The sequence below is a fragment of the Psittacula echo genome (genome assembly GCF_963264785.1).
Source record: "Psittacula echo genome assembly, chromosome: 16".
Lineage (NCBI taxonomy): Eukaryota > Metazoa > Chordata > Aves > Psittaciformes > Psittacidae > Psittacula > Psittacula echo.
In genome coordinates this window covers 8,226,276-8,241,819 of record NC_137752.1, presented here as the reverse complement: position 1 = coordinate 8,241,819, position 15,544 = coordinate 8,226,276, and the positions used below count along the sequence as shown (strand labels likewise).

The window sequence follows — 15,544 nt, the reverse complement described above, 5'->3', positions numbered from 1 at the left end:
TGCTCTGTGCGAACAGTTGCACCTCAGAAACTCCAGGACAAAGGGAAGGTCTCCATGAGTGTTGAGCAGCACTGAAGTCAGACACAGTGGCTGCTATAGCTCACATCCAGCCCACCCTTCATGCCCTCAGCTCCTCAGCCTGCTCCAGGCTCTGGCTGCAGTGGCAGAGGCTGCTCTTAGGCAGAGATCAGCAGTTGAAGTCACCTTCGCCTGCAAGAGCAATAGCCCAGCCCCGAAGGTGGCAGCCACATGAAAACCTCTCCTTCCCTTTCTCCTCACAACGTAGCCTGAGAGGTACAGGGCTGAGCACACAAACCCAGAGGAACAGCAGCTGCCACCCAAACCAGGAGCCCAACGGCACAGAAGACCAAGAGCAGTGGACAAAGGATGCAGCGAAGGTGCTGAGTCCCATGGGCAGCAGCTGCCTTTGGGAGAGGTTCAAGTGGGAGTGCAGAAGGTCCTCCCTGGTTTGTGGTGGCTGAGGATGCTTCTTCATTTGCCTTGGAGTCAGAAACTCCGTGCGTCATAGAATCATAGAATAGGGTTGGAAAGGACCTTAAGATCATCCAGTTCCAACCCTCCTGCCATGGGCAGGGACACCTCACACTAAACCATGGCACCCAAGGCTCTGTCCAACCTGGCCTTGAACACTGCCAGGGATGGAGCATTCACATCCTCCCTGGGCAACCCATTCCAGTGCCTCACCACCCTCACAGTAAAGAATTTCTTCCTTATATCCAATCTAAACTTCCCCTGTTTCAGTTTGAACCCGTTACCCCTTGTCCTGTCACTACAGTCCCTGCCATTCCCTGCTGCTATGCTTGGAAACACGCAGTAAATCCCCTGCATCCCGGCAGGAGACAGCACATACAATAGGACCATCTCCACCGTGACCATCTCACCATGGTGGTCACACCAAGCTACCAAATAGGAAACCCCAAGAGGCCCTACAGCATGAGGGGCTTCCCAGGAGCATCCCTATGTGCTGGGGATGGCAGTGTAGCCATCAATGTGCTCACCAACCACTCCTTGGGATCTCAACGCCCCTGTGTGCCCAAAGGCAACTTGATCTTTCATTTCAAAGTATCCAAATTGTGTTGTTTCCCTGTGAGTCAGCCCATTTAGTTTGTGTCCTTCAGTGCCAGAGGGAAAATTTATGAGATGAGAAACTGGCTCGAAACGTTTATTTTCTAGATGACGAGTCATGCCATTAGATATATAGCATTATGAATCATAACAACAGCATCTAATTTGCTTTTAAAGGTATAATAGGCCTGACTCCCCACACCCATACACACACATCTATTGGATTGATAGTTCCCCCCTAGATGGCTAGTTCATTTGTTTTGACACAAGCAAGACTTAGAGGACCATAAAGTCCCATCTTACCATAAGTTAAGCCTATTCCTAAAACAAATATTAGGGAAACGAACGATCAGCTAAGCACATTTATCCTACACTCAATTGCATATGGATCTTTCTCCTGTTGTTATTTGTGCTCAGGGGGAAGCTATTTGGGCCCCTTTTATTGCTTAGACACTCTGCAACAGAATATAGAAGAACATTTCCTTTGTCCTCTGTTAAACCTGGCTGATGGAGGGAGAAGCATTAAGTTATTTCAAACTGTGGGGTTTCTATTGACATCCCCAGAGAGGTAAATTGCAGGACACAAAGGAACCTTTCAGATCAGCACCAGCAACACCACAGGGGCTGCTGTTTGCAGATGGGATACTGGAAATGGCATATATTGGGTGCTTAGCGGTCAAGATCTGGTCTTCTCCATGGCTGGCAGGGATATGAGAATCTGGTTCCATTGTTTCTTTCGGTCTAGGTTTCTTTGTGGTTGGTGCACACACCTCAGCTTCTGAGAGAACTAAAATACAGGGAGATTAAAACCACTACAAACGAGCATGCAGGCTGGACAGAGATGTGCTGCAGACAGTGGGGATGATCCAGCAGCTGGGAATGTGGTCCATTGCGGGGTCTGCACTGTTTTCCCTGGTCTCCGTTTGCCTGTTTGTTCTTTTCCTCAATGCAGAAGGAAAGAAAGAAGAGTGGAATGAGGCTGGGTCGTGCAGGGAAACAGTCACCCAGCGATGCTACCCCATATGGAGCCTGGCACAACAGGACCACCGACCCCAGCTCCTGGACACTGCTGTGCTCCAGGCGGACAGCGGATAGCAACAGCATCAAGGGAAAGCAAGGGAAAGAACATGGGGCGTAGGCTCAAGCAGGGATTTCACAGCCTGAACGGGATGCTACCACAATGATAGCCTGGCTGCAGGAAAAGCTTTCCATGCCCTTACAGTAAAGCTCCGTGCTGGTGACAGGAGATAAACGCTGCCCCTTAGTCTAGACATGTCAGGGGCGGGGAGGAAGGAGGAGGAAAACTACGGATTTCCCAGGCCAGAGACTCTTTCCAGGATCACGCAGTTCGCGCCTGGAAGTCTGCTCCAGGTTCGCAGCAAAGGAGGATGAAGTTTCCCTCCTGCTGTTGGCAGGTGATCTCATCTTGTGCTGCTCACACCCTGCCTGCCTCCGGCTGCCTGTCCCCGGGGAGCAGCATCACCAGCACTTCATCCTGAGGAGGCACAACAGCGCTGCGCCGGAAAGGTCAGGGTGCTGGAAGGGACCCAGGGTGGGCAGAATCCTGCTTTCTGTTATTGATGGGATGCGAGGGAGCAGCAGAGGACACTGCAAAACCTGGCAGCGGGGGAAAGCGAAGCCCCGTGCTGCGGAGCCAGCTCCGCTTTCACACCTCGGCTACAAAGCTCCTCATTCTAGCGGTTACAATGCTGCTATTCTTCCCCTGGAAACGCGAGTCGGATGTGGGCTGGAGCTGCAGCAGGATGCTCGAGTGCAAGGAGGAGGACAAGGGCCAATTAGCAGATATTAAACCAAATAGCCCCCCCCACACACAGACCCCAGACCAAAGCACGCACCTCCACAATGTCCCTGTTCGCCCTGGCTCCCTCTCAGCTTTGGAGGTGGAAAAAGAAACCCCTGGCACCAGCTCTCCACGCCTTCAGGGGCTGCTTTAGGGAAGCTGTGTGTGTGCAGGGAGGACTGCTGGCCTCTGGGTGCTGTACAAGGGGCCAAAGTAGCCTTTGGGATGCCTTTCATCCTGTCACCATAGCCTCCTGCAAAACCTCACCTGTCTCTTGCTGGACCTCAGTAGGCAGAGGACATCAGGAGAACCAGCCTTGAGTGACAGGGTAATGGGAAGAGCCCAGATATCCACCCTCCTGAATGGGATTCAAGGGGTACAGCCAAACTCTTCCCTGAGAAACGAGTCCCAGTTTGACTTCTCCAGCCTCTGCCTCAGCTCCCCTGTCCCTCCTCTTCAGGCTCATGTTTGTCCTAGTGCTGCTCAAGTCCAGGACCGATCTCCAAGCACATCTCCGGACTCCCCTGATGGAGGTTTGCTTCCCTATGGGCTGAACTGGAACGGCTGCAGGGACAATGTTCACCCAACAGAGTCAAGGGCTCCTCTCCCAGGCACAGTTGTGATTACAAGGCCAGCAGCAAGGCCCAGACGTTGCCCAACAAGGTCAGCTCCTGCTGCAGAGGGTCTTGGGGTGCCAGCACCAGGATCCTGGGTTGCCCAGGTGTGCTCTTTTCCATCCGCTTTGCCCTTGAGGGCAATGTCAATGCCAAAGTGAGGGGTCACAGCACCAGCAATACACTTGGATACTCCAACTCCTTGCCCAGGGACTGGAAAGCCACAATGGTGAGCCCAGTCTGCACTGAACAGGGTGGGCTCCCCACCACCTTTATGGACAAGCATTGATGGAGGTATGATGGGCACGTTTCACCCCATTGTGGGCCCTTCAGACTCTCCATCCTGGTAATTCAGGGTAGGTATAAACGCACAGAAAGGCTCCAAGTACACTGCCAGGGCACGGCTCCATCACCCTGTGCCTTCCAACAGCAATTGCAAGACAACTGTGACCCCAAGAACTGACCAAGAACCAACAGAAGACATCAAAACCAGCTACACTTCTCCCCTCGGCTGAAACACAGCCACCAGAGCAAGTGAGCAGCAAGGGCAGAGAGATGGGCTGGATCCAGGAGGAAAAGTGACACTGGTTTGTGCAGCTCCCTCTGAAACCACCACCACCACTTTGCCATGGTCTGTATGAGCAGCAAGCCTGCTCCAGGGGAGGAAGGACACGTGCTCCATCATCATCAGTGCACGGGGCACAAGCACACTGTGGTCCATGCACAGGCAGCAAAGCAGCTCTTGCTGAGAGCCCTGCTAGGGTCCCAGCCATGTGCCAGGCTCCTGCCGAGGCCAATGGGGCTGGCAGTGTGGGGATGTGCCCCCAGTGAGCCCCCACACTGTGAGGGGGCCGCGGCTGCAGGCAGATGCTGAGATTCCTCAAGTCTCGAATTAAATCAAGGTCCTGGGGGTCTCCTAAAATCCAGGCTCCACGTCCATTTGTCTCCTTAAATACAAACAACAGGGGGTTGAATCCATTTCCCACTAGGAGTGAGATTGATCTCTGCTGCCCCACTTCCCCGCATCCCCCTCAGCACACCACCCCCTAAGCACTTCTGCAGCTGGAGAGGCTGCTCTGCTAAAGCAGCTTCGAGCTTGTTTCGGGTTTCATAGAACCCTTAGGGTTAAAGGGACCTCTGATCATTGTGTCCAACCCCCTGCCAGGGCAGAGCCACCCAGAGCAGGGCACACAGGAACGTGTCCATGGTGGGTTTGGGATGGCTCCAGAGAGGGAGACTCCACAACCCCCTGGGCAGCCTGTGCCAGGGCTCTGCTACCCTCAATGTAAAGAAGTTCTTGCTCATGTTGAGGTGACGCTTGTTGTGGTTTAGTTTATGGCCATTGCTCCTCGTCCTGTCTCTGAGCATCACTGGAAAGAGCCTGGCACCATCCTGCTGGCACCTGCCTTTGAGATACTGATCTGCACTGATGGGATCCCCTCTCAGGCTGCTCTTCTCTATACTAATCAGGCCCAGCTCCCACAATCTCTTCTCATAACAGAGATGCTCCAGACCCCTGAGCATCCCCGTGGCCTCCTCTGGACCCTCTCCAGCAGCTCCTTGTCTTTCTTGTGCTGAGGAGCCCGGAACTGAGCATCCCTGTTCCTCCCCATGTCCCTCAGGGTTAGCTGCCCATTCACCTTCCTGCACCCCAGGCAGGGGACATGGGGGTTTGCAGAATGGGCAAACCTGGGGTCTCACTTGCTCAGCCCATGCCTCTTGGTGGACACCAGGGCTATGGGAAGTCCACTGCTCATCCCATGGGGTGAGAGCAGGCAGCAATATCTGATGGTGGAGGAGGAAGGCCACCACAACCTGGCTCTCTTCTCCTTTGGCTCCAGGATGTTCACTACATGGAAACCAGCCAGGGTCACCACATCTCTCTTCTCTCCCATCACATGCACTCAACAGCATCCTGCCCTTGAGGTGCCGAGGGCATTTTGTCAGCAGAAAGCCCCACAAGAGCAGTGGAGCTATAAACAGCAATGGCACAAGAAACTTGGGCTAGTTTAATCCCACCAGGAGCAGTGGAGAGAGGGCTCCATCATTGCCTCTGTTCCCAAAAGCAGCCCTTCCTCTGTGAAACCTCCCACCCACAGCCACACCAGCCATGTCAGCTATGAAGAAGCCACGCAACAAAGCCCCTCAAAAGGTGCTTGGACTTTCAAACACATTTCCTTGACCGTGGGGAGCTCCTTGCCCAGCGCTGCCAAAGTCCCCAGCCAGGATACAGCTAACAGTGACCACGCAAGGTCTCTGACCAATGCTGTTAAACTACAGGAGAGAGAGAAACACCTCTTAGCACAGCTCAGTCTGTAGTTCTCCTTGCCTGAATGAAGGAAAAGAGGGAGTATTGCCATCAATGACTGGCAATGCCCTGATCCACTGCTCCTTCCCACTACTGGGAGTAGGAGCGATGCTTGAGCAGCACTGGGGAGACAGACTGAACCCCTGCTCATCACACACAGCCGTTTCCTTGCACAGCACAAGTGCCTCTGGATAAATGCTCTTTGGGAAGCACAAGGCAAAACCTGACTCCTGGAACCCTTCTAATTTCAAGCCCTTGCTCCAAAAGCAAGGAGAAAACAGCAGCTCCCAATGACATGGAAATCAAGGGGTTTCCAACGCAATTCACGTGGGCAAAGCAATGGATTTTCACCTGATCTCCCTCTTGGAAAGGGTCAGTTTTAGGGCTGAAATCAAACACAGAAACATCGCAAATCAGCCCAAGGCAGACACCCAGCACGAAACTGAAACCCCAGCACTTCAGAGCCTGGTAACCAAGAGCACAGCCTTGTACTGGCTGGTAGCTGTAAGCTTTAAAAGGTCACTCACTGCACTGGGGCAGATGACAAGACAACCTACACGAACTGAAGCGGGCAAAGTGCTTTTACCTGTGTCTTGCCTCAACTCTGCTGGATGGAAATACAGGAAATATACATATATATATAATTATAGAATCATAGAATAGTTAGGGTTGGAAAGGACCTTAAGATCATCCAGTTCCAACCCCCCTGCCATGGGCAGGGACACCTCACACTAAACCATGGCACCCAAGGCCTCATCCAACCTGGACTTGAACACCGCCAGGGATGGAGCATCCACAACCTCTCTGGGCAACCCATTCCAGTGCCTCACCACCCTAACAGTAAATATATATAAATATATGTAATATATATGTAAAATACATGTAAATATACGTAATACTTTCAGCATACTTTATAGATGTTCACATCCACCTTATTACTGACCTTGCTTTCTCTCTGTACATGTCTATAGTTACCTATGTGGACACATATGCAAAGAGAATGAACTTCACTGTTTACCACTATTATTGTGCCAGTGCCTCACCACCCTCATAATAAACACTTTCTTCCTAGTGTCTAAATCTGTGCAGAGACTGAGGAAGGCAAACCGAGGGGTGACTAAAGCAGGATCCATCACTCACCTCCCTGGTATCATTGTCCTGGATCAGAGCGTACAGAGGCACCACGCGGTTGATCTCCAGCAGAACCGGTGTGGGGCTGAGCTGCTCCTTCCCGGGGCGCCGGCACAAGTGGCAAGTGGATGGGCAGCGCCCTTTCTCCTCGCAGTGAATCTCCACACCTGAGATGAGGTGGTCATCGGACAGCATCTGTGCCGTCAGCAGGCCTGAGAGATAGGTGATGAAGGGCATGGATTTCAACTCCTTCTTGTTCCCGAGCTCCGTAGTTTCTGGTTCGGGGAGAGGGAAGAAACCAAACAACATTAAATAAAGCTCAGCACAGGTGTATTCCCAAAGCCAAGCTCTGCTGCAGGCAGGATAAATGAAGCTGCTGGAGGTGCTGGAGGCCAGGTGGGAGCAGGGAAGCAGAAAGGCCAAGGAGAGAAAAGCAGGACCTGCAGGTCACTGCTTGGGAATGGGTAGGAAGCGTGAGCACAGACGAGCACTTCTACAGTGACAGACTGACCATGTTCTCCTCCTTCTTCTTTGTAACTTGCTTATGCACCTTCTGCACTTCAAAATGAAACCCAAGTATATCCTAGCTGCCAAAGGGAAACCAGGGCAAGCAGCTGAGTGCTCCCAACCCTCACCCCAAAACCAGCCCTCTCTCTGTGATCTTTAGCTCTCTCTTTTGGGTGACGCATTATCCAGGACACAGAGATGGTCCCAAAGGAGGATGCAAAGATGAGGGATGGAGATCCTGGGCAGAGGGTATGATGGGTATGGGAACAAACTCACCACATGGGAAGAGATGGAGGCGTTACCAAAGCTGTTACTGCCAATACACTGCTTTCAGGAACTATTCAGCCCTTTGAAACCCATTGTGAAACTTCCTGGTGGTGTCAATCACAAAGCAATGAACCCAAGAAAGCCTTACTTTGTTCTGCCTTGGTCCAGACACTCGCGAAGGACAACGTACAACACCTGGTGCTACCCTGAGCACAGGAGACAGGATTCCCATCTCCATCCTGTGCACCTCTGTTTAAACCCTTCATCTGTAGACTCCTCTTGGGTTGATCCAAGGAGAGCCCAACTTTCATAACCTGGTGATAGACTCGGAGGAGAAAAGCCTTTCTCCATCCTGTGCCCAAATGATGCTCCCAACACTGTGAGCTGGATGAGGCTTCCAACACCATGACCTGGATGGCTGCTGCCTCCAGCAACAACATCCCAGTCCCACGATGGAGCTGCAGAAGCACAAGGATTGCCTCAATGCCCTCGCAGTGACACGCAGCTGAAGTGGCAAGGCACAAGTCCATTAGGAATACCAGTAAACACAGTATTCATTCATGACTCCCAATGGGCTCCAGGCTAGGGCCAGCCTCCCCTGCTGCCTGGCTGACAGGGAGCACTTCAATGCTCAGGATCAAAGCTGTCATGGGCAGAACAAGCAAATTTCCGTCTTTCAGTGGAACGAACGGGGGGAAAGCTGCTAAGATGAATCAAAACAAGGCAGTGAGGAGATGTCTCAACATCTAGAGACACTGGTGTACACAGACATGGAAAATGAGAGTTGGGGCTAGTTCCTGGAGAGATCGTTTTCTAGAAGAGCAGCTCCAGGCAGTTTCAAGCCTCATAAGTAGAAACCACAAAGCCCTGACAGATAAACTGGGTGGCTCAGAAAGAGAAAAGCTACAAGGTGATGCCATGGACCTCTTCTTGCTTTTGGGCAACATGTTTTTAACATCACTATTGAACTACATGTAAAAGAGAAAGGCGATGACAATGACACTTCTAGGCTGCAGACCTTCTTCATCACAGCTAAGCAGTGATTTCAGAGATCCTCCATGGGGAAGGAAGTTTTGGAGCTGTGCTGTAAGGGAGACCATGAACACAGAGCTGAAGAGAATGTGGACTCAGTTATCTCATGATTGGCAATAGGGTATCGAACCTTCCTGCCTGAAATACTGGCTTTATAACTAAGAATTAGACCACTTGCATCAAATGACTGGATGTGGCCTTAACACAGGCTATGGCTTAGCCTAAGCCTAGCTAAGGCTTCTCTGGAGATATGGCACACAGCTTCCAGCCTTTCTGACAATCACTGTTCAAATCACACACACACAGGCTTCCACCAGCACCTGGAAGAAGCCCTGGAGACAGCCCAGGCTGATGGGCAGCGTGGTCCGGCTGCTAGAGCATCACTTTGGGAATGCCTCATTGGAGACTCCCTTCCAAGTTACCTGTTCTGTCCTTCTCCCTCCATGTCTGCATTGAAGCACAGGACACCCAATGCATGTGGGCTCAGGGGCTCTTTAAGTGCAAACAAGCAGTAAGGAGTGGGATGAATAAGCAAGAAGAGCAACTTCCCTTGGTCCTCCTCAGTTACAGTCTGGTTCTGCAAGGAGTAAGCTGGGGCAAGTACCCTGTACCCTAGAAAAGGGCACTGTAGCTGGGGGTGGTGGTTTCAAGAGCTCTCCAAAGGGACTGGCATGAAAGCAATGGTTCCTCTTGTCTCCTGAAGGAAACCCAGATGGAGCAAAGGCATTTCAGGAGCAGGAGTCATCAAAAGGAGCTGCACAAAGTCTCATACAAACTCACATATAACTCATATATAACTCATATAAACTCATATATATAAAGTCTCATTTATATTCAAAGTACGGCAGAAAACTGAGTAGCACAGCTCCCTTTCCATACCGCCACGCACTCAGCCACAGAAGATTAACCATGGAGCCTTGCGACTCATGGAAGACTTCACAGGTAAGGTGGAAATCTCTGTCTGTATTTAATCCTCTTTGCAACAGCTGAAGCCCCAGTTACTTTAGGGAAAAGGATTCCTTTGCATCCTTACAACCTGGGCATGTAAGGGGCTACTGGAGCTGAGCTTACAGGCTCAGTGTGCTGGAAATGGATCCCTTGTAATGAAAAGGCTTTGGGTGCACTTCCAAAGGAGGGAGATGAAATAGGATGTGGCTCAGCAGAGGGAGATGGGTTTTGCTGCCAGCTCTCAGCCAGACAAGCACTTGGAAGTCATCAGCACTGGAGAGCAGATCCTGGTAGCGGTTGTGGAAGGAGCTTTGGGGGCTTAAACGCAGTCCTGACAAAACATTCACCCCCTTCTGCTACCAAAACCTATGTGAGAATGCCAATTGCACACCCTGCTTGGGATCCAGCTGATCCAGAGCTGAGGACAGGCAGCAAGGAGGAACTGCTCCTCATCTGCTTGCTGACAGGGTGGAAAGCATCGGCTCCGGGTGCCTCATCCCTAGAAAGCTGGTGATCTTGATGGAGACTGTGCTTCCTTCTCTTCCCAACCACATCACCCACCACTCACAGCACCTCAGAGAAGATTCAGACCTGGGAGGTATCGTCCCTAAAACACACTCCTTTATTCCTAGCCCTGCCATTGCAACTGTAGCTCAAGGAGAAGGGATCTGGGTCCCTCTATCTCCCTCTTTCCTACCTCCGAGTTCTGGCTTCCTGCTCAGCTGCCTACCTGCAAGGAGAGTGCTCAAGGGCCAGCCCCCTCTCCCCACAGGGAACTGGAGAAATCACATATATTCCTGGGGGCTCAATCTGTCTTTTGATTACTTAAGCCCTTGTACAGCACCCATCAGTGCTGAGGCCCAGCTGAATGGCTGCTTCTGGAACAAAACATGGGCAGCCCAAGCCTATTCCTGGTGACGCCAAAGGAATATTTGCCATTGGATTGGTGAGAATCAGAACCAGACCCTGCGACATCCCATTGTGCTGCCATCTCCAGCTGCCAACAGAAACCCTCCTGCTGCTTTCACTGCAAGCTGGGCCCTGTCCAGATTAAGTAAACCCAGCTCTAGGGTTCAGATCCACATTGCACAAGCCCCATCCAGAACTGGACAATGTCCCAAAGCACTCAGATTGCTCTTGCAAAACCTCTGCTTTACTCCTAGGGAAGGGCTTTGCAGGTGACTGCTGCTGGGTGCTCCAAAGGTCCTGTTCTGGCAGGAGGATGAGGCTTGGCTGCAGGAGCTGCAGCAGCAGTGGGGATAAGAGGGCTTCCTTATCAGCCCTTGCATCTGAACATGCTTTCGCTGGTGACTCAGTTGGATTCTGGCAACATCTGTTTGGAAGCGCAGCGCAGCGGATGTGGTTAGATGCATCACGGCAACTTGTGGGAGTTATTAGTTTGTTTGTCTGAAACATGTATTTAAAAGAAAGAGGGGAAGAAACAACCAACAACAGCACAACACAACAAGTAAAACAACAGCTTCTGCCAAGTGTCAAGCCCGGCCTGAGAGAGGATGAGCAGCGCAGAGTGTGCAGAGGTACCACTCGCCAGCCTGGCTCTGGGCTCCATCAGGGTTTATAACCCCACGGCATGAGGTGATTGCCTGTACAGGGGTCCCTGCTCGGGATGCAGCAGTTGCAGATGTGAGGAAATGCTTCCAGTAGCACCTCCTAGTGCCTGGACAAGAGGGAAGCACCATAACACCACTGTGGTAACAATAACAACAGCACAATACCTAATGCTTGGTACTGGAGTTTGTATTGAGAGCTCCCAGAAGATGATGGGTTTGCCAGTGGCCCAGCATTCTAATATAGCACCTCCTCCAGAAGATCCCAAGTCATTCCAAAACTGGGAATCACTCCACTTACCACAAGTACGCAGCCACATCAGGGGTAGGATGTGGTAGCTCTGTTAACAGCAGAAAAAGCTTGGAACAAGGAGAGGAGAAGGCTTTCCAGCTGAAGCTGTAGAGGGAATGTCAGGAATAGACCCAGGTGGGGAATTCCTCCAGGCTCAGCAGGTTAACCCCACCAACACTGATGGGCTGCTCATCTGGCCCTGATTTAGGACCTGGGCTTTGCATTCCATGCATGGAAGAGGCAATTTTGGTCCACTTCTGTCCTAGTGCCACTGCAGGCAGGGCAGTGGGGATTTACAGCCAACACACATCCACTGGCACAGGCTGCCCATTTATTACCTGGTGGACAAATACCCCATTTGTTGGCAAATCCATTGGAAAGGACTTAGAAAGAAAATCAATCCTTGTGTTTGCCCGGGAATTTCTCTTGCAGTGAGGTATTGTCAGTGCAGTAACCACCGGGGCTGCGAAGAGCCTGGACAGATTTAATGCTGCCCACTGTCTGTGATGGGAAAACACTGCTTGGGGCTGCAAGGAAGCTGTTGGTGCAATGTCTGGGGGAGCCAGCAGTGCTCCATCATCACACATGCACCCATGGGTGCAAGAAGCACAGTGCCAGTGCTTGCTGCTGCCCAGCAAATGCCACACCAACAGCAGCTCAGGCTGGCTGTGCCACACCACCAATGCCATGTCCCATGGAGGATTCACCTACAGACTGTCACCCATCATTTAGGGAATGCCACCACTCCACGGCACAGCATCCCGTGTGGAAGCCTGGGCGAAGGCATGACCACAGCCTGTGCACACCCCAGAAGGGCGCACGCTGATGCGCATAAGCAACCACAGATGTGTGTCCATGGGACACCTTGGCTGAGCCCACGGAGCGGCTGGAGGGGTGGCACTGGGGTGCTATGGGACCTGCCATGCCTGGCAGCGGGGCAGTTGTGGCCACCGCGGTCCGTGAGGACCTGCTGCCCTCTCGTGGCACCGCGGGAGGATGGCTCTCGGGCTGGAGCTGCACCACGGCTCGCTCTGCTGCTGTCACCCCCCAGCCCCTCCGATGGGACCTCATCCTGCATGGAGCTCCGGCCTCGGAACGATGAGTCTGGTAACACAAATCCAGAACACGCTGAGTGCCCACATGCGATGATCTCCTGAATGTGATGGTTTGTGACCATTTTTCTCCCCCTCTTATGGCCGGAGAGTCGCAACCACCTTCCTGCCTCTGCCCCCCTCTCCCTGCTGATTAACCTAACACAGAACCCTGCACACTCTCAGAGCCCCAACACCCAATACAAGCAGTGGCTGGTGAGCTGTGCCATGCTGCTTGTGGCTCAGTGGCCCACAGGACCCCTGTGTGCCCAAGGGAGTCCCTCTGCCCTGGGGTGATCCCGAAGGTACCAGAAAGGAGAATCCAGAGGCAGACCATCTCCTCTGCAGGTCAGACGAGCAGGCTGTGCAGTAACCTCAGCTTCAGGTGAGACATTTACACACTTGCAAGCCTGTGGTACTAAAGAAAAAGGCCAGGAGAGCTTTTAGAGATCATTGATCAACCCTACAAAGGGGCACGGTACAGGCATCACCAGCGAGCTTGCTTCATCACAGGAACCAAAGGCCCTGAATGGCCCCCACTGCCTGGAAGAGCAACCAAAGCCTTGCCCTGCTCATCCAGCCCTTGGCAGCACCACACTGCTTGTGCCCCTGCCTCTGAGCCACTGCAGCCCCACAAGGATGGTCTCAGGATCCTTCACACGGCTGCTCTGGATCCCATGGGCTGCTGTGTAAGCCCTGTACCAGCAGCTGGCTCCCTCCCTGCTCCAATGCACCCTCCTCATGTCCATTTCCCATGGGATGGCTGAGATGTCCCAAGCCCTGCTGGCTGGATGGCTGGCCACCAGTGTGGGGCAGCCCCTGGGTGGACACTATGCCAGGGTGACTGAGGTCCCAGCCTCCCCATCCTTCCTCCTCATGGCACAGAGTCCCCATAATGTACATGCTGGGTAGCATCATCAGCTCATTGCTATCACTTCCAACTAAATCCCAAGGGTCCTTTGTTTCTACCCCAAGATGCATTAAAAGCTCATTTCCTTACTCCTATAGTTATTTTTTCCTCACACTGTTCACTTTCAGGTACGGAATGCATCAGAACACCCTGGTTCAGTGCTTACATCCACTTTTATTCCATGGAAAATACATTAGGGGCTGAAAGCGCATTCCCCTGGGGATGCCAAGAACCAGGAGTGAAGCCCACGTCCCCTTCTGGGACACTGCAACACCCCCAGAGCACTGCTGGAGCACCCTGCTGAGGTTTGCTGCTCAGGGCCTGAAGCATGGCATGAAATAGAAGACCATAAATCGCACTCATTGCAGCCCTGGTCAGGGTTTGTCTCTGTTCTTGCTGCCTTCAAGTGCATCTGCTGCCCATGTTGCTGATCCCTGCTGCTCCTGATCACTCCTGCTCTTGATCTCTGTTTGGATGTAGGTCCCTTCTAACTGAATTATTCCATTCTATTCTAGCCTAATCCGTTCCATTCCATTTCATTTTATCCTATCCTATCCCATTCCATTCCCTCATTCCTACTCTATTCTGGCTACTGCCTGGGTGCCACTGGGACCAGCAGTGCTGCCGGCAGCACTGGGGTGTTCAGAACACAGCTCCCATGGACCTGCCTGTCCAGGCCTTGCTTCTCCCTGCTCCCACAGGGAAAGCCCCAAGCCCAGACATTCCTGATGTGCTGTGCACTAACCCCCCCCCCCCCCCCGGTCACAGTAAAGCTGGGCTCTGCCATCATGAAGCAGTCTCATGATGGCCAAGTGAAAGCCGAGTGAGAACAGGACCCACTGTTACCGGTGTCCTTTACACTACCATGACCCCAAGAAACACCAAGGCAGAGCTAAATCCCTGCCTCTGAGCACTGCTGCCAGCCCCCAGGCAGCACAGAGCCTGTCTGATGGGCAGCGGGTCAGAAATCAAGGCTGGAGGGACAAAGAGGAGGATGGAAGAGGCAGGAGGGAAATGACTGGTTCTATGATCAATGACTGCTGGAGGTATCACCCTTTGCTGCCTCCCACCATAAGCAGATGGGGCAATGACCGGGCAGCACAAGCTCTCCTCTGATCGAGGGCAAATCCAAACCCACTCCATTTCCCCATTGCTTCCTGCCTGTGCAATAGCAGCACCATCAATCACCGGCCACCACTGCAATAAAGGTATCACAGTATGAACCAGGATGTGCCCTGAGCAGGTCCTCACACAAGCAACCACAGCTGCCAATGCCCATATTGATGTCACTGACAATATTTACGTGCAATCAATTGATTACATTTGCTATTCTCTACCTCAAAATAGGCCTCTTTGTCCTGGGAGCCCACGGGCTGCTCCAACACTACAACAACAAGAGATGAGTTTTCAACAGGCAACACAAAACACGACCAGTGCTCAGGGCTCTGCTGCAAGGCAGAAAATGGGAAGGGGCTGGATCATCAGGGACCAGCACAGAATAAACCAAGAACAGTGAACCCCAGAACCCCAGCCTGGGTTGGGTTGGAAGTCACCTTAAAGCTCCTCCAGCTCCAACCCCTGCCACAGGCAGGGACACCTTCCACTGGAGCAGCTTGCTCCAAGCCCTGTGTCCAACCTGGCCTTGAACACTGCCAGGGATGGGGCAGCCACAGCTTCTCTGGGCACCCTGTGCCAGCGCCTCAGCACCCTCACAGGGAAGAGCTTCTGCCTAAGAGCTCATCTCAGTCTCCCATTTAAGCCTGAACCCATCACTCCTTGTCCCTGATGAAAATAATCAATCAGAATCAATTAGTTGGGAAAACACCTTTAAACTCATCGAGTCCAACCTTTCCGTTTCTTTGTCTGCTTTTACCGTCCCTGCACATCACAAGCAGGAGGAGGAGGTACCTGACCGCGCCGGGAGCCCCCTATGCGGGCAGCTCCTTAACTCCAGCCCCCAGAGGCGGCAGACCCAGGCCCATCACCACC

At 52.5% G+C, this 15,544-nt stretch overlaps 1 protein-coding gene across 1 annotated transcript in view; it reads right to left on the bottom strand.

Annotated features, from left to right (window-relative positions):
* ASTN2 (astrotactin 2) overlaps positions 1-15,544 on the bottom strand; it is a gene marked incomplete at its 5' end in the record, with an annotated part of 331,301 nt that overhangs the window by 88,976 nt on the left and 226,781 nt on the right. Inside the window, one exon of the mRNA XM_080630379.1 lies at positions 6,950-7,215. Within this exon, the coding sequence (XP_080486505.1) occupies positions 6,950-7,215 (266 nt within the window). The remainder of the gene's footprint in view (positions 1-6,949; positions 7,216-15,544) is intronic.